Below are 24,304 nucleotides of genomic sequence, written 5' to 3'. Positions count from 1 at the left end.
TATGTAATGTCATTTTCAATTTGAATTATGGACAATAGATTTTGGTGTTTCTCTTGTAGGTTTAGGTGCTTCTAGCATTATCGGTTTGTATTGGTATATTAATTAGCCATCGATATGGTATGTATTGAGTTGTCTCGAATATATCGACTCATGGTACATACGTACATTAAAATGTATTACCGATCTTTTGTCGGACCAATACATATCAACATGAAACCTTGGGTTTTAGTTGAAGACAATAATATCATAAATATGTGTACGATTTTATTAACTTTTCAAATTTAAATCATTTCTCAAGCCGATGATATTACATTTATAAGATCACTTAAGTATTTTGGATATATATATATATATATATATATACACACACACATCAAATAAGAAGTTGTATGAAATATCTTTTTGTCTAGCAACTGAAACAAAGTTAAAATGACCTTAACAATGCTCACCAGCTTCGGCACCATTCAGGATTTACGGAATTAGTTGCGGTGGTACATCATGAAGCAGACAGTTATCATAAAAATTCTTGGCAGTCAAATGAGCATGAATAAATGATTGCGATTATATTTTCAGCAAGATGGCTAAAATAAAGAAATTAGTCTTCTCAATGTTTTTCTCATGCAGTCAGATCAATTTTGCAAATCGGAGACAGATTTCATTGGCAAAGTTCACAGGAATTCGATCATTAACAGCCAACAAAAGATAAGATAGGAAGCAAATAGGTTCTTCATCTTCCCCGGTACACTTGATAAGTGGGAGAAAACCTGAAGGGAGATGGAAGCCATATCGTTTCCCTGAAATGTCATTGATTCATAAAGAGTTCTTGTCGAGTCACTTGGCATCACACCATAAATAGATTGTTGGCCAGCATTGCCACATTTCCTCCATTTGGTAGAAACCTACCCAATACAATCTGCCAAGATAATAAGATTTGTCTTTGGTCACTTCAAAACTCTCTTTAGCACAAAAAGGTAAGGCATCACTAGAAGATGACAACGAAACAGGAACAGGAGAAGTATTGTCCTCTTCAGTTTATATAATGTTTATATTCTAATATACATAGTTTCTTCGTTACGATAAACTATACCATGACAACATGTGGACACATTTTCTTAGGTAACCGTTGCCAATTCTGACTGAATAAAAAAGAAGCAACAAAGAGATTTATGAGTTTGTTCGTTCGTTCCATGCAAGTTTCATTTTTCTTAAGTTGAGATGTATGGTCTTCCTACTAAATAGTGGTGTTTAAACTAAGAATGAAAATTTCCCAGAAAAATTACATGAAAAGTAAGAAGCCTAACTTGGTCATTGTATGCTCATAACATGAAACTTCTTCATATGCTTATATCGGTAGGACAAACAAGGCAACACATACAAGAAGCTTAAAGAAGGTAAATGTAATTAATGAGATCACCAATTACTACCGACAACATGCAAGTCAGGAAACATCGGCATCGTAACGTAATTTTTATCTTCAAAGTCCCAAGAAATGATAAATATAGCACATTAATTAACAGTATCCTTGATTCAAGGGCACTGATCCCAGATGCTATTCATATACAAAACAGGTGTTTTTATCTCATATTCTATTTAACAAATATAAAACATCAACAACTGGGTTTAGCATCTCAAGAATAAATGTGCTAGTTGTTGACTTGAAGCTCGGAATGGTTTTAAAGTTTTTTAAATGAAATTACAGTATTCGGTGTCTCATATTAAATTATTTATGATAAATTCAAGTGTACTGGCTTAAACAAATCCCACTGCAGTATAAAGAGCGACTCACCAGGACCGAGGATGCAGCCATCATAGGTCCTGCCAAGCCACCACCGAAAACATGTCCATCTGCACGAGCCAGCATAACTCGAAGTTCACCACTATGTCTACTTTGATTGCAACTCTCCAATGGCATGAATGAACCAGACAGTTTCACAATATCAAATTGGCCCTGTGTATGAGACATAACAATGTTTAAAATAAGACAATGCACTTCTAAAGCTTAACATGAGAGAAAAATCAGTTACAGATCCATCAAACACAGGGTTTGGGTCCTCTCCGTTGATTGGACCGGCCACCGAGATGGCTGCGGTCAAGCAAGGTGGAGCATCCATGATTGACAAGTTGACACAGTACTGGATGCTAACAAGTACTGAGAATTTCTCAATATTATAAAAAAAAGTATGCATCAGCTAACAAACAAAATGAAATACCATCAACACAGCAGATATAAAATCTACAAGCTTTCATGCTATATACCAGAAAATTGAAGGAATATGATTCTGAGAATTTCAGTAATAAGTCATAACCTCATATGTTATTGTTCCAAGAGATGCTGCTGGCTTCAAAAGTGTGACCCTAGAAACAGTGCCATTTGCTGAAAGAATGCAAACTGCATATGACCCACTTTTTTGGCAGAAAGAAATTATCTTTGAATATATATCCTGGAATAAAGACAGGATGTTATAAGAAGAGTAAGGCCTTAAGACATGACTTGCAAGGATTGTTTTGAATTTGCTGATTCATCACCTACTCTTTGAGCAGAAGTTTGTGATAATAAGTAAATGTATGATTAATGCGAATCCAGGAAACAAAAACAGGAACATTCAGATTTAGAAGGCACAATATTAATATTTCCAAAATCTAGGTGTATATGTTTGGGAATGGAAGCCAGATTAGCCTGGTCATATCGCTAAATTTAGCTGTCTGCTCATACTGCTATAGAAAAAGTGGAAATGAACTTTTCTATCTTCAACGACATATTGCAATGTTATATCAATATGCGTACCGGTTTGAGAGGAGACAAGTATGAAGATTGTGTTAGGATCAAGGGTCGGCACTAAGAGGGGGGGGTGAATTAGTGCAGCAGTAAGATAACGACGGTTTAAAAACTTTCGTACGATAAAACCATTTCCGACGTAAAACCATTTTCAGAAACTTAACGTGAAAGCGAGTTCGTAAAAGCATTGAAGGCAGTAAGCACTTAAAGAGGTTTGCAGTAAAGATGAATTGCACAAATGTAAATGCAAACCAGATTTTAGTGTGGTTCAGTCACCGTGACCTACATCCATTTTCGGTTTCCTCCTCCGACAAGGTCACCAGCGTCCACTAGAAGCCTTCCTTCAATAGGCGAAGGCTAATCACCTTTTACACTCCTCTTCTCCTTTTACCGGGTTTAGAAGATAACCCTTACAAGCACTCACTCTCCTCTCTTAAATAGAATTCTAACACTTAGAGTTTGAGGAGAGAATTTCTAAGAGATTGTAACAGTGTTTCTTTGCTTTTAGACTATCTGTGCTTGTGTGCTTTAACCAGGGATGAGAGGGGTCTTTATAGGCTTCAAGTTGATTCAAACTTGGAGCTTAAAACTTTCTCATCCCGGGTTCCCCGGGCACGGGCGGTACCACCGCCCAGTGTCAGTTTGACTGACACTGTCCTGGGCGGTACCATCGCCTGGGGGTCAGTGTTGGGTGGTACCACCGCTTGGCACCCTGCCAGGGGTGGTTCAACCGCCCAGACTGGTGGTACCACCGCCTGACATAGTCTCGAAGACTGTGCCACGACGGTGAGACTTCTTGGGGCACTGTTTGGGCTTCTTATTGGGCCCAACACAGTTCTTACATGGGCCTAGCTAGCCCCTAATTGGGTTGGCCCAAATCCAAGCCCAATTACGTGCTAACTATGAAATCCTAAGATATTTGCTAAGCTAAACAAGTCCCTATGTCTATTCTTCCGATGAGCTTCCGACGATCTTCCGGTGAACTTCCGACGATCTCAGCGAGTTCCGACGAGCTTCTCTGGCAAGCTCTAAGACTTCTCGGCTGGTTCCGCCAGAACTTCCGACGAATGTCCGGACTTCCAACGAACTCTCGAACTCCTAACGAAATCGCGTCCTTGACTCTGGGACTTCATTTTGCTTCATGCCTTGTTATTGTAGTTAATCCTACACATGTAAAAACATACTTCGATCTAGACAATTAATACTAAGTATTAATCAAGTTGCCCGGCATGTCATTGGTCCCTCGACGCTTCGTCCGATTCTTCGGCGCATTATCCTCTCTTATAGCCTATTGCCCAATCGGCCAGTTGATTCCACAACTTCGATATCCTTGGCGCAATATCCGCTCTTCTTGGCCCGATGCCCGAATCCACGACCCGAAGCCTTCTGTCGATATGTCGACTGATCCACCGGTCCGACGTCCAATCTTCTGACATGTTCTCTTCTGGCACAACTTGATTTTTCCTACTTTAATTGTCTCATCCTGATCGAAGCATCCTGCGTCACTCAAAATGCAGATTAAAACATAAACACTTATCGATTGGTTTCATCATCAAAATCCGAGATTGAACAGATTGAAGACATCAAGATTCAATTTCTAAGTATTTTATTAATCCTTGGTTTTAATTTTCTCATGTTTTCTTTTTTCTTTTTTAAATTTTTATTTAAGTTTTATGAATTTCTTGATAACTTATTCTGTGTATAGGTCAAAATCACCATCTGCTATATTTAAGAAAAGGCCACAAATTTGAAAAGAAGCAACAGATATTAACTCAATGAATATAAGGAAAGGTTTGCAAGCCTTTGGTTATTACAAATTTCCTTAAAGAAGCCACCCATGGATTAAATATAAGCATGAAATTGAGAAGTAAAGGAGAACCTATGCAGGAAAAAGTATAGCAAAAAAGAATAATATTGCTGATGGTCACACAAGAAAATATGTTCCAAAAACACAATAGTTCAACTGGATTAGTTATAAACCAGTATATAGAACAAATATTTTCAATATGAACAAAGTAAGAGTTTCTGACTCTATATGACTCAAGCCTAGCCACGATCATAAACAAGGATAAGTAATATGGTGACATATAATTGCAAGCATCTCTCGGTACCACCTTAAAAAAAGGTAAGCCTACGTGCGTCAACCCTCCAGGCCCACATTAGCAGATGCTTCGTGTACTAGGTACACCCTTTTTTTTTTCCCAATACCACGTGAACAAAATATCAAAAACTTCTCTATACATAAATCTTTATCGTAATACTCAATTTCCATGTTTTGCCAAAGCATCTTAAATAAATGAAATGACATAAGCAATAAGAACATAGTAATGTAATATGTGTCACTCATCATGTGGGGAATAATTGTACCTCATTAGTCCTAATGGTAATAACATGTGGAATCAAACAAGTCCTGTCTGGTCCTGCAAGTGTTTGTTTTACATAATTTAATTACTAAAAGCGTGATTTAAAGCATACAGAATGAAAGTAAAAGAATACTTGATATATGATATATCGATAGCACAAGAAATTCAGAAACTTTGAAACTAAGATATGAAGAGTTCTTTATGCACATAGTTGTAGAAAAGTAGCAAATAATTCATATTATGTTAAATGAAACACTAAAGAAAACAGACATGCAAAAGGTGGCTAGGGAAAAACAAAGTCAAATAGCTGGATGGACTTCTAAAATTAGATGCAGTGCTTTTGTGTACTCAACAAAGAAGCAACACAGAGAAACAATGATAAACAAAAACAATGGAGTATGAAACTGCATAATTAGACTCCCCAGTGGAAGGTACTAAAAAGTCCATCAAAACTACCAATTCATGATATTTCAGAAGCATTAGTTTCAAATATAATTCCATTATTCTATCATAGAATATCTGGAACTGTATCAACTATCATAATAAGACCGAGGCTGAAGTTTGTTAGCAAGATCCAAGCACGAAACTTTAGAAAAAGCCTTCTAAACCAGACAATCAGAACTAACAGATCTAATTGCTTTGGAAATAAAGAAAACATGTAGTGATAATTCCATTAATCTACCACAGAATCCCTGGAACTGAATTAACAATAACAGGTTCAAGCAAGGTTCACTGTACCATACCGTATCGGCGTTTTGACCCGGGCTTGGTATGGTACGGTACCGGTGTACTGGGCGGTACATCAGGGCGTACCGAACGGTACGCTCTCGTGTACCAAATATTTTTTATTTTTTCATACTGTAGCAGTGCTACAGTATAGTACTGTAGTACTGTAGTGGTACCAGGCGGTCCGCGTACCGGTGACCTATCGGACCGGTACGTACCGCCCGATACGGGCGATATGCTTCGGTACGGCAGACCTTGGGTTCAAGGCTGAAGTTTGTTACCAAGATCCTAGCATGACACTAGACAGAGGCCTTCAAAGCTGGATAACCATAACTCATAGATTTTATTGCTTTTGCAATAATGAAAAAACAAACATCATGAGCTAGGAATGCATCGACATGTTGTTTCAAATATCCTTGAAAAGGCCCCAAGGGAAACAGATTAAATCCCATGAACTTCCATATTTGTGATTCTGTGAATTACCTGGACCTCTGGTGTGTTGCTTCTTTCCAAAACCTCCTGTCTCATGCATTACTTTCTTAGTGAATTCGGTTGTTGGAGTTACAGCTGCAAAGGTGAAAGGATCCAACCCTTCAGCACATAATGGGGTTGTAGCAGCACTTGGAACAGCAGTCGAAGCTGAGGCTAACATACCAGCAAACAAATATTTGCTTGGCTCTCCATAATTGTTTTGCTTCAGTAACTCTTCGTTATTTGGTGGACTTGTTGCAGATGGATTGTTCCTGGTGTCTTCAAATCCTTGACTGGGATAAGGATGACTACCCTTTGGTCTAAAGATCATTGAACCTTCCGAGTTAGGCATTGATTCAATGCTCCACTCAGAAGGCTGATATCACAATGAATTTCTCAGAATGATAATAGAAGTGCATGAAGTATGATATCTCAGATTAAATAATCAGTAAAGCTATTACAGCAAGTTAATAGAAAAGACAAGTTTTGTTGAGAAGAGTTGCATAACAGGAGAGTTATGCCAAAAACTTTGATAGAATTAAGTTACTTATCATCATAGTTTATAAAGTAAGTAAAAGAACAATGATCTCTCCATGTGGAATGGTTCTAAAGTTGTTTTAAGTCAAAGCATGATTAGTATCTTAGTTACCAAAACAGTAAATTCTGAACAAGAAAATTTGTATTTATTATCCCTCTAAAAGTTTTCTTGCACTAATGCAAGTAGCAAACTGATTACTTAGGCATCAGTTTCAAGATAAGAATATAGAAACATATTTAAAACAACTTTACAAATTTAGATGCAATTAGAGGTTGCATGATAGAAGATATCATCGAACTTAAAAGCTTCAGGTTGAGTAACATAGGAGCGTTATGGGGAGCCTTATTCAAAACATTTACTCCAAAATTTAAGTTTGATAAAATGGAAAGAAAAAGAACACAATAACAGAAACAAACTATAATATTGCTAACATGTAGAAATTACAAATCGCACCAGAAACTTGAAATTTTAACTCCAATTTTTTGTAGAGGATGCTTTTAACAACAACATTAGCATACAAAAATCTCACAGAAACAATTCTTATAATGTTTTGTGTGAATTTAGATAGTAGGAAGTTGTATGTACTGTGAATAGTCAAGTATATATGTTTAAGAGATTTATGTTCTCTTGCAATCAAATGGAATCTACAATTAAACAGCATATGTAACACATCTCAAGGCATTGGTAAAATAAGAATTTTCATACTCAGAATTTGGCTCATAGACTGTCAATTTGGAAATCTCATATAATTAATTAGCTATTGTATGTGCCTAAGTACTGAGAAAAACAGTTTTCTAGCTGTGACTAGCCATACATGATGATTGATTAGATCACTGAATCTTTTCCAAAAGAAAAGGGAGAATAACAAAAAGGATGAAATCAATTACATTTTTCCCTGTGGAAATGCAAATATCTGGCTCATTACAAGCACTTGAAGGACCAAAAAATATAGCAAAGCAAAGTACACAATGTCTTTCACAATAGAATTGCAACTATAACATAAGAAAATTCAGACAGTAACATATCTAAAAATTATCGTTGGGGAAAAGATATATACATGTTCATGCAAAACCGAAGCATCATGTGAGCCAGATCCAGTCCCACCTGATCCAATAGGTAACTCTGTAAGATTATATAAGTCAAATGATCTACTTAAAGCATAAGGAAAATTGTACAAAATAATAAATTAAGATAATAACTCATCTGATGTCACTATAACAAGAAACCAACTATTTGAAAACTCTGTACCACATGGAAGCATATAAAATCACAGTGATCACTAACCCAGTAGTAGTAATAGTAAGAAATGGATTACCAAGGATATTCATGTATTCCTGTTTGTTATAATTCCCTCCCTCGTAGGTAGCTTCTGATATGTTTCTTGCAATTGAAGGGTACCGAGGAGGAAGTCCCCAAGTGCTCCATTGAACATCAGCCTGTGATCCAGTTTCCAGTGCAGCCACAACATTATCAGCAAGACCATGATTGGCTGCCAACATATCCTTCTGCTGCAATAGCTGATTTGTTTGTACTGCACTTAATAAAGAGGGACTGCCACTATCTCCTGTTCCTCTTTGTCCATGAGGATGCTTGCAATCATGGAACTGAGCTGGGTTTCCATGCTTGCTAACAGTGGAAGTCTCCCCACCTGACATAATTCCCAGCTAGGTCTGTAAACCAAATAATCAACTCGAAGAACTTATTCCTGAGATTACGAAACACCAATTAAAAAATATAAGTAAATATAAAGGTAATATTATAGTTTTTTTTTAATAAATGCTTTATATTTTATTCTTTTCTTTCAACTTTTAAGGTGTCTTGCAACAAAAGCGAGAGAGCAACAATTTTATATAACGTATGCTAGAACATGGTCAAGGACCCTTTCAACAGATATTGACATGGAGAGTAGATAATATGCCAACTGTTAAACTAATGCCTCACAATACTCCGATGAGGCGATGAGTTCCACAAAAGTTCCAAATGATAAAATCCAAACAGTTTTCAACAAGAAAGAAAATAACAACTAATTCTTTCAATAATCTTTTTTTTTTAATCTAAAAATAGTTAGAAGAACAGCAGGCACCATAGATGATAAAATTCTTACGTCTCTGCATTGAGAAAAAAAACAAGGTATAATAGGTAGATCAGTGCAGCTTCTATTTTTTGACAGCATCAGATTGCAGAGAATGAACTTATACTAATCTACTTGGTCCTTCATTGAACATAAGGTACCTAAAACCAAAATAACTAAGTGTGTCTGAATCAACGGATCAAATAATCTATAAATAACTAATAGTACTGAGACAGATCTAACTTCATGAGAAGTATTTACATGCAATACCACACGAGATATGTGGATGCTCATCAATTAGTAAGCAACAATGCATATCTCAGATTGACGTTTAAAACCCTGCCAACAAAGCATAAACCCAAATAAAGACTTCCTTCTTGATGTACATTAGAATCATAATACTAAAAAGCAAAAATAAAGATGCCAATAGGAGCTCTTAGTGTTCCTAAATAACCCTTATTTGATGGTCCTTCAAGAAATGGGCATCTAGAGAGCTTTCCAACCTCTTTTCCAGAACTATTTGTCTTATGTTGTACTGTTTCCAATGGCAGTTCCACTTATATGATTAACTTCTATAAGAAGTCATCCTCTTCTTTTTATTGTTCTTTTTGCAATTGTATCCCAAATGCAACTTTCAATATTCCTATTTTCCATATTTACTTATACTCACAGACTGTAGAGATCTAACAAGATTTTCAATCCAATACTAAATTGTACTTGTAATGGGCTGCTAATCTGTCTTTATGCACAATTTAATCACAATTCCTTCCATGTGATTGGTTTCTACCGGAAGCCTTCTAACTTTTTGACTTTCCAATATGTATACCTCTTCTTACTTTAGTGCAATTTCATTTCTGTGTCATGCGTAGAAATATAACATTGACTACGATGTTACATTCGTGAACTGAGAATAAGCAAACCAGTTTCTATGGTGCCAGAGATATGAGATATGTTCAGATGTTTAAATTGAAATATTTTGAATGTGTACTAATTTTTCTTTCTTTTTTACAATATCCCATCCATTATCTCTGCCATGTGCTGTTGCACGTACATCATATTGGATCAAATAATAATATAAAAAACAATATGTTGGGTATTAATTCCAGAAATGACAACAACAGCAACTATTATACACTATCAACAAGAAAATATATAGAAGACATGTACTATGTTACTAAATCTTCATTTAGAAATGAGAAGCCATGCCAGAATAAACTAATTTTGCCAAGATGAGAAACTATCCAAAAACTCACCTTCCCCAGGAACCAAAAAAATCTACAAGCCAAAGGAATAGAAGAATCTTAGTAGAAACAGACGAAGATGCATTATTGGTGGAAGAAGAAAGACAACCGACTCCAGTCGGTGCCCTCAAAGACTAAGAACTGAGAACAGGATGATAAACAAAGAGAAAAGTATATCTTCCCATTTATTCTGCAAGATTTTACTATTGAATCAGTTCATTGAACTGTTATAGGTGTAACCAAAAGTTGGTTGAAAGATACATGCATCATCTGTGTAATCAGTGGCCCAACACATCCTTAAACTCGTTTCCATGTTTTTATTGAAGGAGACAAACAATTTTTTTTAGTTTCTTATTATATAGTCTTTCTCAATAAATTTCCTTTTCTTAAGAAAACATATATCATTTCACAAAAAATTGCTTTCAAATCTCATTTGGCTAATAACTCATATTTTGCAATATAAAGGATGAAAATAAATGCGTCAAAATAAGCAGGGGCTTGAAATGTAACAACTTGCCATTTCTTTTAAGATGTTTAGGACCACAAGTAAACTTATCATCAAACTACTTAATAACTTCATTGGGTGGCAAAATCAAAACAATGCAATGTTAACAAAATCACTGGATACTGTATTTTTTATTTCTTCTCATTTAGATGCATAAAATAATTATATCATTCTCATATGTCTTAACAAATTATGTTAGCATATTCGTCTAAGATGTTTGTCTTACTGAAACAAACATGCAAAAAATTTGTGGTTACCATATACATCTTAGATGTTTGTGTTACTGAAACATGCATATAAAAATTTGTGGTTCAACCAAATAAATCAGTTTAAAACCAAACTAAAGAGCATTAATGCTCATCAAAATACAATCGAAAAAAGAAAAACAATAAGCATATACATGTATTACAGATCAAACCACCAATTCTATAATTTAAATAAATCAGCAATTTTTGGCATAATACTGATTTTTTATGCATGAACAAGCTTCAACAAGTCTTATGCCAAAAGCAGCTCGCAAAATCGTTCCCACACATAGCACAGATGAGGGAATAAACAGATCCATGTTATCAAGTTAATGTTAACCAAAGTAATGCTTTCTATGTTTTGAAGTCGAACTTCATATTGTGGATCAGAAGCTAAATAGTCAACCCCATATCGTATGGTAAAAATATCTGCTCACCGTTGATTAGGATGCTCATCAACTTGTCTCTGAAAACAATGAAATAGCCACACCCATTTTTAACCTTTTCTGCAATCCAATATAAGTGAAGATTCCAACTTACAAGGATGAAACTGAAGGCAACCACCAAGAACATGTGGACTCAGAACTCGTCATTCCGAGGTGACAAATGAGAGAAACCCTCGATCATCGAAGCGATTCGCAGCTCGCATCGGACCAAATTTGATGTCGAACGTGACCGCAGTTCCGTACACCAGTTCCGATGCCCGATCATTAGCGCCGTGCGGCCGTTCCATGGAGGAGCACCCGGCCCATGCCATGGGATCATCGTAGTCGAGCCGACCGTCGGCCAGCGCTTCCGGCAAGATCCGAGGAGATCGGCCTTCGCCATTGCCGCTTGAACATGTCAAACCTAGTTTATTGGCATTTCTCGAATACGTAAAATTTTATTTGTTTTTATTGCTAGGATATAATGTTATCGAACTGATGAGATGCATTCATAGGGATGTTGAAATCTAACCGAGAAACTGCAGCTTGTTCCGGAGTTCGGCGGAGATCCAAGAAGTGGATCGAGGATTCTTCTTTCGATGCTCATATTAGAGGATACTCCCATCATTGATGGAGAGATGGGAGTTTCATGAGCTCGGAGTGCAAGGGAGAGTAATTGTTGATCGAGTAGGAGGAAGAGTTTTTGTTTCTTCTTCTTCTGAGACTTTCTTTTGAGGTGGGAGGAGCGAGATGCCAAGATGATCTAAGAGCACCGGTTGGTTGTACGGACTAAAAAAAATGCGAGAGATATTATAATACACTCATCATGCCCTTATAAGCTAATCAAACACATTGCCCACTCTTAAGCAAGAGATAACATAATATATTCATCAGGCCCTTATAAGCTAATCAAACACATTGCCCACTTTCGATGTGGGACTAATGGGATGTTACGCGAGTAGAGCAGATACGTTTGGTCTCCATAATGTCTCGTTGAGTTAAGTGATGTTTATTGCTTAATTCTCTTAGGACTAATTACGTATTATTTTTAGAATTAATTATTTTTAATATTACGTGACTATAATTAAAAATGAAAAACGATTAGATATATTTATCTTGACAATTTTATTAATAAAAAATAAAATATAAAAATATAATTTTAATATTTTAGTTGATAGTGATGGATGATGTTGGTGGTGACGATTAGAGATCATGACTGACTGTTATGGATGAGGAGAGAGATGATGAAAGGATCGCTCGGTAACTGCATTAGACGTCGGCACATATTAAGAGTAGCTCTCATCTGTCACTCTCTTCATCCACAACAGTCACATGTGTTTCTCAATGGTGTCGTCATTCACCACCACTAATGTCATCCATCGTCATCAACTAAAATATTAAAATTATATTTTATATTTTATTTTCATATTTTTGTTAATAAAATCAATTAGATAGTAAATAAACGTAAATATTTTATTTTTATAATTATAAGAATATTAATATATATTTTTAAAGTATAAGGACTAAGATGATAGAGATAACTAACTAACTTCTAGGGATAATATACTATTAGCTTACTCTCTTATCACAACAATATCATAATCTTCCTTCTGTAGTGGAATCATGCTCGATACTTTCTTAGCCTTTCGAGGGATCAAAGTGTAAGAAAATCTCTCCAGAGAACTAGAAAGAAACAACCATATGTCTCTCCAAACATTAGGATCATTATGTCAGTATTTTCAACCTTCATCCACAAAACTCATGTTAATCGATTTTTATCATTGATATAGCATATTTCGAAACGACTCACGTGGCGATAATAAGTGGCCACCTTGAAACTAACATGGCACATGCACGCGGACATGACATCTCGAACTCGTGTGTAACGACTAACCATACCCACATCGCTTGGGATTGTATGAACAACATCGCCCAGCATAAAACCATCCACACCAATACGAGGTGGCATCGCACAGTGCGGAACCGTGCAAGTCGGTCTGCACCATGTGGAGCATATGAGCCGACCTCTCGGGGGATCGACGACCATTAACGAGCCCAGTACAACCGACCTCAAACAATAGGTATAAAGGTTAACCCCTGGCCAATGACAGGGGACGATCTCTGAGAACTCAAACATGCACAAACTCACCCCAACACCATCATTACTAACTTAAGCCTCGGAGGGGATGAGTCGGGATTCTCCCTCCCGACTTTGGCCTGTGTGCAGGAACCCAACAAAGAAGGAAAAAATAACTCCCAACTCAACCTCGGATCGGCTTGACAAACAATGTCCTAACCCGACCTAACACCGACCCTCTCCAACCAGGAAGCCACATGGACGACCTTATGCATTTGGATCGGATCGAGCAATGCTAACAACTTTGGCCACGACGAAAAGTTACACAATAATCATGATTAATATTAGTTTGTTTGAATGAATAAATTTGAAGAATATTAATATTCAAACATATCTTAATATTTTTAGCGTCATGTATGATGCAGATTAGTGTTTCACATTAAAAACCAACCTACCGTAGATAACTAGGATTAGGTATATGCAAACTTTTAATTTGGAGAGGGACATGCATTTATGTAGGAAGAACTATATGGCTTTCGACATGATGGATAATAACTAACAGTGTCACAATTATAATAGTTGCATTTAATACACCATTAATTAATATAAAGGTGAATTCTTGAAAAAATAACTAACTTTGAGAATTTTCTAAATAAAATTTTAATTTTAAAAAATTATTATCTTTTTTTTTAAATGATCATTTTATCTCTCATCGACCATCTTCAATTGCTTAGCGCTTAGTTGTGTCTTCATCCCTCCTATCACCTCCCTTTATCGGACACGCCCAACAACAGAAGCACGGTGACGCGACCCATTGGACTAATAATGGAGGCATAGTCTTCATGGCTCCTCTGCGGCTAGCGATGAAGGTTGCATGCGAGCCGCCACCCCCTCTTTTTCACATGTGACCAATGACAAAGGGGGGCTATAGGTAAGATAGTGAGGGTATATCCCCTCTTTTCACGCCAGAAGAGGGCATGAAGAGGCTGCACGATTCCTCCGTGGCCAACGACAAAGATTGTGAATGAGAATGAGTTGCCCCTCTCATTCCTTGTTCATGACAAATGATTAGGAGGGCTATGGGTAATGACAAGAGCACACCCCTTCAGTAATAATGAGATTACGTGGCCCCTCTGTAATTAGCAATGAAGGCTACGAGCAAGGGTATGCCGCCCCTTCTTCCTCACTTATAATTGATAATGAGAAATGATTATGGACAACAACTAACTATCATGAAAGCTATATCTATGTCGTTAAGTCCAACAGGGAGACTTGCTAAAAAATTAGGGTGACTGGTTGGTGAAGACGATGAAAGTATTGATAAAATGATATTTCACTAGGGATATTCTATAGAAATTTTTTAAAGTTAAAATGTTGTACGACAAATTCTCCAACTTAGCATTTTTTTAAAGAATTCATCATAAATATAAATTGGTCACATCACCAAATATAATCTAGTATAGATTGCATGATAAAGTGACTTATCCACATGTAACATTTTAGATTAGTAGGTTTACAAACAGAAACATAGGTGACAAAATTTAGATAAATTGAAGATACTTTTGTAAGATTAAATTTAATCCCCATAAAAGCATTCGTGTTTCTTCCTCTATGTGGTGTCTAACTTTACATTTTTTATAAATGAGCTAAATAAACAATTCTTCTGAAACGCTTTGTTCCCAAGTTTTCATGTGTTACAGTAGAAAATAAAACCTTTGATGTTCCAAACTTGTATAAGATTAATTTTATATAGTTATTTTATTGAATGAATTTTTCAGAAAATACTCGGATACTTTTAATTGGTGCCCCTTATTTTTTAAAAAAATATTACTTATATTAGAAAATCTAAATTACTCCTAATTTTTTTTAGTCTGTTATAATATTTTTAGCATGTTATAGTATCTCTCTCGGCTATCATAATAAAAACATTGTAAGGCTTACTCGAAGACACTGTAATATCATTTATAATATTTTTTTAAATAATATTTATAATATATTTAGTATATAATAAAATATTATAAATATTATTCAAAATAGTATAAACAAGTTAAATGAAAATACTATAACAGTTAAAAATTGATAAAAAAAATTAAAAAAAATTTTGACAAAAAATTTTGAGGAATATTTTTGAATATTTTTAAATTAAAGATATTGTTTGGAAATAAAATAAAATAAAATAGAAAATATTTTTGAGAAAGACATATTTTCTAAGAAAATCATGCTATTTTATTTGGAAATTTAAATATATTTTTATTAAAAAAAGAAAGTTGATTCCTACCTATTAAAACCCCTTCTTTTTCTCTGTTGGCGTGCGAAAGCCGAAATAATTTGTGCCTGTCTGCTTGCCCGAGCTTCCGATTCCTTGGGCTTGCGGTCTGATGATTCCCGTCCCCGATCCCAACCCCATCCTCTACGCATGTGTCGCCCACGGCACCACCATCCTTGCGGAGCTCTCATCCGCCGAAGCCGGCGGCGGCGATGATGATCTCCCCTTGGGGCACGCCGCCGGTTGCCTCGCGACAGTGCCTCGATTCCACCACCATTACTCCCACACAGCCGGTGGCCGGATCTACGCCTTCCTCATGGCCGAGCCCCTCGTCTTCTTCGCCATCGCCGACGAGGCCGTCCTCGGCAAGCCCCGGGCACTCCTCTTCCTCCGCCGCCTCCGCGACGCCTTCTCGTCCTCGGCCATCCACAGACGCCGCACCGCCGTCGGAGGCGATGGATCCGATCCCCTCCCCCACCTCTGCCTCCAGGAGGACTTCCTCCCGGAGCTCCGCCGTCTCGTGCAATCGGTTCCCTCCCAGGACGAGGAGCCGCCCCCGCCAAGCCCTTGCCTTCCGCCGCCGGCCGCTAGCCCTCGGCCCTCGGACTCCGACGAGGACCAGAAAGTGAAGGAGAAGAAGGGGGGGAAGGGAAAGAGGAAGATGGTGATTTCGGTCGTCAATCGCGACGTTGTGGATTCCGACCCTGGAAATGGTGGGTCGAAATCGGTGCAGAAAGTCTGGCGGCAGCATGTCCGGACTATAATTCTCATCGATCTCGTGGTGTGCTGCTTCCTCCTTGGGGTTTGGGTATCTATCTGTAGGGGTTTCGAGTGCATCACCAATTAAAAACCATTTGGATTCAGTTGCTGCTGATCTGTGTTCCATATTTGAGTGTGGCATGCTGGTGGTTGATGGAGGTTCTCCGGTATATACTTCAAGATGCATGGTAATTTTCTTTCTTATTGCGGCTCTTTAGTGTGTATATTACTGATCTGAGATGTTGAGTTTATTTGTGATTTCGTTGCCTTTTGGTATGTTCTCCATTGTTTTTTTCCCATCTCTGATTGTATCACTCTGTTAGTTCATGTATACAAGTCTCCTTATGAATTTGAAGTTCTCATTTTAATAGTTTATGCAGCAATATTTTAATTCACAAAGTCACATTTTACCATGATATCTAAGTTATCCCAATTTGAATATTAAGATCTTTCTCAGTAATCATGCGGTTATCATCATTTCTCTTCTCTATTATCGCATTTGAGGTCCACTTAGGACTCTGACTTGGTAGTTCACATTGTTAGCAATCACTGCATGGCTATCATGCATGTTACCAAAATCATCATGATTGCCAATTTTGTAATCGTTGCAAGTTGTGCTTCATCCGTAGGAATGATAACAGGGAAGCACATGCTTTGGCTAATCTTGCTTGAATTTGTTTTTTCACGAAGTTTTTCTTAAAAATAGAAAATAACATCATCATGAGCATGTGCATTTACTCATTTCTCACGTACATTACCTTCTCGATTGGATAGCATGTGATGCTCCTCATATCGTGTGCATTGTAGTTAAAAGTTAAGTGTATGACACTCTTTAAGATGCATGTCATGATGTATGTCCTGCATCTTCATAGTGTCTTATTTAATCCTTCCTAGTGTGAAGAAATCTCCTTAGATGAGGTTTGGATAAGCCATCGCTCCAAATGACTTGCCAAGAGAAGAAAACATTTCTCCAAATTGTCGTGCATTTATCTATGCGGGGCATGATCGGTAAAGAACTTTGGTCTTAAAATTGATGTCAAGAAGAGGATTCAACGGCTGCATAAAACTGCTAATTGTTGATTTCATTCAACAATATTGGTAAACTGAGTGATTTCTGTATCAGTCTCTGCATTACTATTTGTTGATCGATAAACAAAGTGCATGGCTATAGCTGATGTACATGTTTTTTCATCCTTGGGTAATATTCAGCAACAGGGGAGAAAATGCATACTATAAAAAATTTGAGTATCCTCTTGGTTCCTGCCTGATGTGGATAGTTTGCTTTAAGCTCATTGAAACAAGTACATAGATGACTCTTAATAATACAAGACTTGTGAAAACCGAAACCTGTAAAGTAATTTTTTTCTTGGTAGACTCAACTAACTATTCTTGGATAGGTTTGTTGCACTTGGTTATTAATTTTAGCTATAGAAAGACTGTGTACATAATCAATCAGTGATAAATATATGAGGCCATGTGACAGTTTAGCCAATCTTCTTTCACTATTTTATGTAGCCTAAGTTGACCATTATGGTGAATCTATTCTTCTTTGGTGCCGTTATTAATCATTCTTCTTCGAACAAGTTCTAGCTAGAACATGCAAATGGGTAGCTTAGGCAAAATGTCAAGAGAGCACACAGGTTTTTTAAAATCCAAACTTAGGTGGATGTAAGACAATCTAAATTGTCTAGCAAAACCTTGTCAGGAAATCAGTTCCAATCAAATTATTTGTAAAATCTTGCAAGGGGCTACTTGGTTTCTGAAAGAAATCTGTTATCTGAAGAAGAAAAGAAGGGATACCTGCCTCTTTCTTGTAGAGGAGGTAGCTGGAGATCTGACACATCCATGTCGCGCATGCAGTAAAGAAAGGGGAAAAGGAAAAGGAACATAGGATCACAAACTTACAAAAGAGGTAAAGAATAGTAGTCCTGGTTTTAGTCAACATGTAAGTTCTCTCATCTTCTTTTCTTCCAGCTGCTATTGTTTTGTATCCTTGTTGATCTCAAAAATTTTGCTCTTGATTCTATTGACAATCAATTAGGGAGACATTTGTCGCTCTCTTTTTCATACTTCTTCACTGCAACAAAAAATATTTCAGATCTAAACTTTAAATTTGAGCCACATAACCTGTAAGCTATGCCTTATTTATACTATTCACTTCTCATTTGGTTTGATATTCATTAGTTGGTAAAGTTAGCAAGTAGCTTGTTCTGTCTTCAATCAGAATGATTTTGGTAAGGAGATTGATCTATTTGGTGAGTAAAAGAATAAGAACACAGATCTCTGTTCAGCTCTTTCCAAGAGTTGCAATTGATTTAGAAGAGAACAGTGGTGAACTGTTAAATAAACAAGAAAGTTACATTTAAGAGAAGATTATTAACGAGGGGGAAAGAGGAAAAAAAGCTACAAGCATAAGAACTGGAACTGCATAAAAAGATCACACAAATTTTATGGCTCTATGCTTGCCTAAATCTTTTTTTATTTCTTCGCTCCTTGTTATGTTGACTATATTTGTCTCCTTGTTTTCTTTTCTGTGAAAGATATGCTTAATGCTGCTCTATTATACATGTCTTCCGTGACATCTTGTGATTATGTTGTCTTTATTGCTATAAGATAATCTAAAGAATTTGCTTTGATATCTAGATGCAAAATTGTAACCTTTGCATGCTACAACATACTGTAAAACGAGCTCCAATGTTCTTTTGTTTGTTGTGTGTATGTGTGTGTGTGTGCAAGAGTTGCCTGGAATGTGCTATTGCATGACACGCCCCCATCCTTTTTCTGATGTCAATTAATTAAAGAATTAGTCCAACTAAAAGGTTTCTTGATGATGAGAAGCATTTCAAATTGTACAGGAAAATTCTACTTTTTTTGTTTCTCGTGATCGACAAATAATATTTGATATGTGATGTTTTCTGCAACACAAATAAATCGTAGATATATCAATTGTTATGGACAACATATGAAAAATGTGCGAGCAAATCGTTCTCCAAAACCCTCTTCGATGTTAATGAATCCACATCAAACTAGATCTTAAAAGCTTGATTAAGTTGGTGTTCGAACAATATCTTATAGACTTAACAAGTAGTAAGTCATGGGGCAAAACTTATACGAAATCCATCCTTTGCAAGGTTTTAAAGTCCAATTAGGAATAATTGACGCTCAAAAAGTTGATTGGCGAATAATTAGATTTATCTATATGTACATTGTGTCGGCAAACTCTTGGTGGAGGTGAGACCATTACTTTTAGCCAATCAAAAGACAGGTACCTTTGTGGGTAATTTACTTTAGATGTCGGAAACTAATTTTCTTTTCCGAGCCTCTTAAAACATTTTCCCTCTTACCTAGCCGTCGATTCTCTCCTCTTCCCATTGACACTGTAGCAGTTCCCATCCTGTTGCGGCGATTCATTGGATCTAAGCCTTGAATCGCCTCATGGTAATGGCAAGATACCAAGAGTTTCTTATGAGTTGTTGAAATGCTGCTGCGGCGGATGTTGTTCTTGGATCAGTCGGCGGCGCTGTTCAATTTCCATTCGTTTCTGACGGTGGTGCTGCTGGTGATCTCCACCTGCACCTACATCAAGATGCAGTTCCCTGCCATCCTCGAGCAGAGGACCGGGTAATCTTTCTTCTTTCTTCCTTACCTGTTTTCCCTCTGACTTCCATTTCTAGCGTCTGAATCCAGTGGCATGAACACGGCCCCCTATCAGGTTCTTTGTGATTTGTTGCAGATTTGGATGTTCTTGATCTGGGCAAAATTTCTTTGTTTCCTTTAGTTTATTTGTGTATCTTACATTCCACACTATGCACATTGCACATGTTGATGAGTTGTGGTTGGTAGGACTAGGACCTCTCAGCATGTAGCTATGCCATCCACTAGAAGCAAGCGGGGGTTATGATGAATTAGGGCAACTGTTATCTGCTAAAATGACAACATCTACCAGGTCCTACTAGTTATGATGTATTACAAACAAGTGGGTTTATTTGATGCTGAATGTGTCTCTCTTTCTATGACACAACTTTCTTTTTTCAAGAATTTATGTCAGTCCAGTGTCCTGCCTACTAGAGGATGGACCCTTCTTTGCTCTTTATAGATGAACTACTGTTGAATCTTATTAGCTTCAACAACAAGAACAATGCCCTAAAGTCCTAACAATTTGAGATCGGCTAAAATCGCTAGTCCTATTTTATCTAAACTATTTGTGTCATTCTGCCAAATTTTGTTTTATCATTCTCATTTCTTGATCATTACAAAGGAAGAAAAATATAGTTTGTTTACAGTATAGCTGCAAAATGATATGGTCGTGGCATTATCCTCATCGATCTTAGATCGAGTGGGCAATAGCAAGGATGCTAGTAAATGCTTCAAACTTGTTGTTGAAGTATTCTAAATTCAACAGATGAGAATTAATAGTAAAATAGATTCACCTGACAGGCCTCCCAATAGAGCTACTATTACTTTCCTAGCAACCTAGTGGCAATTAATTGCATCTACAACCTTAGGGTATGGACACAAGGAACCCAAGGTTTTGGGAGGTCCTCCCCTTTCTTGGTGGCAAATAATGGCAAGATTGACACCTTTGTTCCCTTGTCTATTCTTCCTCTCTCTTCTTTTCTGGTCCAGATTGGTAAGTTTTGTCCAATTCCAGGACCAGGCAATCGGCAGGTGGATCTTGATCTGGATCCACTAGTCCAACGAACTGTGTTCAGCAGTAACATGGGAAGTGTTTATTCCATTCTCTGTCACATCTCAGCTTAGAGACAAGAAGAGATGGATAAATGTATAGAGAAGTTTAAACCATTGAGAATGATAAACATCTGACTCCAGCAAGGAAACCCTGGTTTCTGTTGTTTTTTATTCCTTTAGTTGGTATCTGAGGATGCAAATATTTGATTACTTGAGTGCCAAAGACTTTCCCTTCACATAGCGATCAGGCACAATATATTTTAATTAACTTCTTAAGAAAATAAATGATAGTAGATGTACAGAAGCATCATTCTAGTTTTATGAAAAAAATCATGTAGCAAGTACATGCAAGTGTTATTTCATTGTTTATTCAAGGGGAACCTGATTTCGTGGTGCAGTTGTTTTGTGATACTGATATATAAGCTATTATTAGCATAGAAATCACTTAGATAGTTTAGTCTAAGTGATATATGCCTCCTTAGATGTTCTAGCTGCAGACTGATATATGCCTCCTTTCTTTCTTAACACAATTCGAGAGAAACTACAATAGCATGTACAGTTTGAGAAGATTCCCATTCTGCATACCCAATATACCTTTACATTAGAAACCTAAACTTGAGTTTATGCATGATTTCAAACTTTTTTTTTTCTCCACACATTACTGTCAAGATCCGGGCTTGATAAGTTAATTAATTCATTAATTTTTATTAACCTAAATTATTGATCAAAATGTTTAGATTGAAATTGATAATAATATATTCATCATATTCTTATAAATCAATTTTAGTTTTATCACATGGGACTAATTAGAATGGTACATTATATGATGGCATGTCAACTTTGAAACTTGATTAGATATCATGAAGATGAAGGATTTTGCCTGAATAATCAGTTTATTCAAAGCCCTCGGGTAGGCTTTGGATGCTCTGTGATGGGTATCTCAATAATCATTTTATTTTATGAGAGCTCAATATGCCTTTGGCTTCACCTTCTACAAGTTGCAGCAGCTCCTGTAGACATCCCGCACGCTGTGGAACATTAATTTCACATGCCATTTGGGGCCAAAATGGCCGTTGCAATCATACATCAGTGAACATGTATTATTATTATTATTTTTTATTGGTATGATCTTTTTTCGTCTCAACTATTTAGGATCAATCATATGAATTTTTATTTATAGTTTTTATTAAAAAAATTTAGATTTTTTTTACCTCTTCTCGTATTACTAATATTAATTATTTTATCTTTTTTTAACTATCGTAACTCCTCAACACATATAATCTTAAATGATTTTCTCTCATCTTATTTTCTATCGAAGAGATACCTAATTATTCATGAATAAAAATATTTTTTTAATAAATTTATATATTCATTTCAATATTTTTATCCTTATAACATAAATTTTTTGTATATATATATTATTCTTAAATCCATAAAATATTTTTGGTCTCAGAATAATCTTATCTATCTTAACATTCTTATTTTGGTAATATAAACTATATATATATATATATATATATATAAATCATCCAATACTTAAATCCATAAAATATTTTTAGCCTTAGAATTATCTTATAATTTTTTTAATCTTAAATGTTTTTTATGATCATATAAGACTACTAATGCCTCTTGTAATCTTAATCATCTTGTTCTTACTCTATATAAATGATATCTTCATCTTACTCTATATAAATGATATCTTCATCAATCTCTCTGTCTTATTTAATAATTCAAGAACCCTAAAACTTTTATTTAGGGGGATTTTTTTCCGTGCAATTTAATTATATTTTTCTATCTATTTCTAGAATCACTAAAATTATATTTTATATATTCACTTAGTTTAAAATATTTAGTTTCGCTTACCTCCATAGCTCAAATTTATAATTAATTCTACTTAAACTCTCATCAACTAAGATAATAGCATCAGTAAATAATATACACTAGGGAGGTATATCATATAAGTGACTAGTATGTTCATCCATTATCAACGTGTAATCTTATGCTAATAAGAAATTTACTAGATACACTCCATATACTTCTAACACTAATAATTGTACTATTATATATATCTTTAATAACATCAATATAATTAGTGAATATATATATTAAAACCCACTATAATAAATCTTTATTAACCCTATCATAGCCTTTTTAATAAGAATCATATGCAATTCTTTCTTTTTCTCCATATATTTTTTCGTTAATTATCTTAATGAGGCCTCATACTTTTTAGCTATTTTTATCTTCTTTAATACATATTTTACTTTATTAACTCTAATTTTATTCTATGATTATTATTTATTAAATCTAAGTCTTATGTGAAATATCTTATTTTAAAACTACAGTACATATCTAATACCATCAATTTATGTTAATTTGTTAAACTTTCACTTGATATAACTTGACAATTCTTATAAATAATTTTATCTATCTTTCTATTGGGAAAAAAAATCTATTTAACTACTATTATGATCACTCTTATAAATAATTAAATATTTTATTTTTCTTCTTAAATAAGTATTTATAATTATAAGATTATACAACCATCTTCATTTCTCTCCTCCGATAACCAAAGCTTCCATCCACCCCTTTATATTTATCATATATTTTTGTATTCAAATCTCATCAAATTATAAGTTTTATAGTTATAAACATTCTTTGAGTGATATCATCTTTAATCATCCAATCCGACTCTTACTCTGAGAGATATAAGCATTAATGATATTTAAAATATTTTTTTCATAAATTTTAAAATTACAATTCGATGTTTAAATCTTTTTATATTTATAATATTATTCTTAGAATCTTCTAAACTATAATCATATCAATCCCATTTCCATCCTATGAATCTTTGCCTGTTTTGGTGTTTATCCCCTATGATATAGTTTGTGAATGGTGAACGTATATGAATCCCGTATGATATTGACAGATAATAAATACTAATACCAATAATCCAAAGCAATTAACTCTAAAATAATCTCTCCACCGCCTCTCTTATATAAATATGATGAACCAAAGATTCTTACAGGCGCTTGTTACAAGCCACAGAAAATTAATACTTAGAGCAGACCGACTCCCTTCCTCGCACTGGAATCTGCACAGATAATTCCATGGCAATCACAGGTGGGTGGAAACCTCTAAATTCCACGGAG

The 24,304-nt window shown here is 35.7% G+C and overlaps 2 protein-coding genes and 1 long non-coding RNA gene across 9 annotated transcripts; 2 read left to right on the top strand and 1 right to left on the bottom strand.

Annotated features, from left to right (window-relative positions):
• Positions 1–544: 544 nt before the first annotated feature.
• LOC103977040 (AT-hook motif nuclear-localized protein 7) lies at positions 545–12,160 on the bottom strand. Of its 7 annotated transcripts, none has more exons than XM_018822871.2 (10): positions 11,894–12,160; positions 11,374–11,785; positions 8,190–8,579; positions 7,932–7,996; positions 6,520–6,712; positions 6,349–6,432; positions 5,144–5,196; positions 2,307–2,441; positions 1,787–1,948; positions 545–913 (listed from the first exon to the last, which is right to left on the bottom strand). In XM_018822871.2, the coding sequence occupies exons 3-10, from the start codon at positions 8,527–8,529 to the stop codon at positions 842–844; spliced, it is 1,104 nt and encodes a 367-aa protein (XP_018678416.2). In that variant the 5' UTR covers positions 8,530–8,579; positions 11,374–11,785; positions 11,894–12,160; the 3' UTR covers positions 545–841. The 7 variants fall into 7 exon arrangements, with proteins under 7 accessions (XP_018678416.2, XP_018678418.2, XP_018678414.2 ...); XM_018822873.2 differs by having other exon boundaries at positions 8,190–8,544; positions 11,477–11,785; XM_018822869.2 differs by having other exon boundaries at positions 11,477–11,785; positions 11,894–12,159.
• Positions 12,161–15,754: 3,594 nt separating this feature from the next.
• On the top strand, positions 15,755–16,746 carry LOC135633206 (phytolongin Phyl1.2-like). Its single transcript, XM_065142400.1, has one exon. It carries the CDS (start codon positions 15,817–15,819, stop codon positions 16,549–16,551), a length of 735 nt encoding a protein of 244 aa, XP_064998472.1. The 5' UTR covers positions 15,755–15,816; the 3' UTR covers positions 16,552–16,746.
• A 2,810-nt stretch (positions 16,747–19,556) lies between these two features.
• On the top strand, positions 19,557–20,596 carry LOC103977042 (uncharacterized). The gene is made up of 2 exons (XR_671068.3): positions 19,557–20,084; positions 20,307–20,596. It is a non-coding gene; the product is annotated as an uncharacterized LOC103977042 (long non-coding RNA).
• The last annotated feature ends 3,708 nt before the right edge of the window (positions 20,597–24,304 follow it).

Source organism: Musa acuminata, chromosome BXJ3-3, assembly GCF_036884655.1.
Source record: "Musa acuminata AAA Group cultivar baxijiao chromosome BXJ3-3, Cavendish_Baxijiao_AAA, whole genome shotgun sequence".
Lineage (NCBI taxonomy): Eukaryota > Viridiplantae > Streptophyta > Magnoliopsida > Zingiberales > Musaceae > Musa > Musa acuminata.
Note: the sequence above shows the minus strand (reverse complement) of the source record. Positions and strands in the feature narration are given on the sequence as shown.

Bases quoted from the DNA above. Each gene is read 5' to 3' on its own strand.
- LOC103977040 (XM_018822871.2), bottom strand. From the start codon at position 8,529: ATGTCAGGTGGGGAGACTTCCACTGTTAGCAAGCATGGAAACCCAGCT. The intron at 6,713-7,931 runs GTATATATCTTT...TTGTGATATCAG, and splicing joins CTTCGGTTTTGCATGAACAT to CCTTCTGAGTGGAGCATTGA. The intron at 2,442-5,143 runs GTACAATTATTC...TCTTTATTCCAG, and splicing joins TTACCATTAGGACTAATGAG to GATATATATTCAAAGATAAT.
- LOC135633206 (XM_065142400.1), top strand. From the start codon at position 15,817: ATGATTCCCGTCCCCGATCCCAACCCCATCCTCTACGCATGTGTCGCC.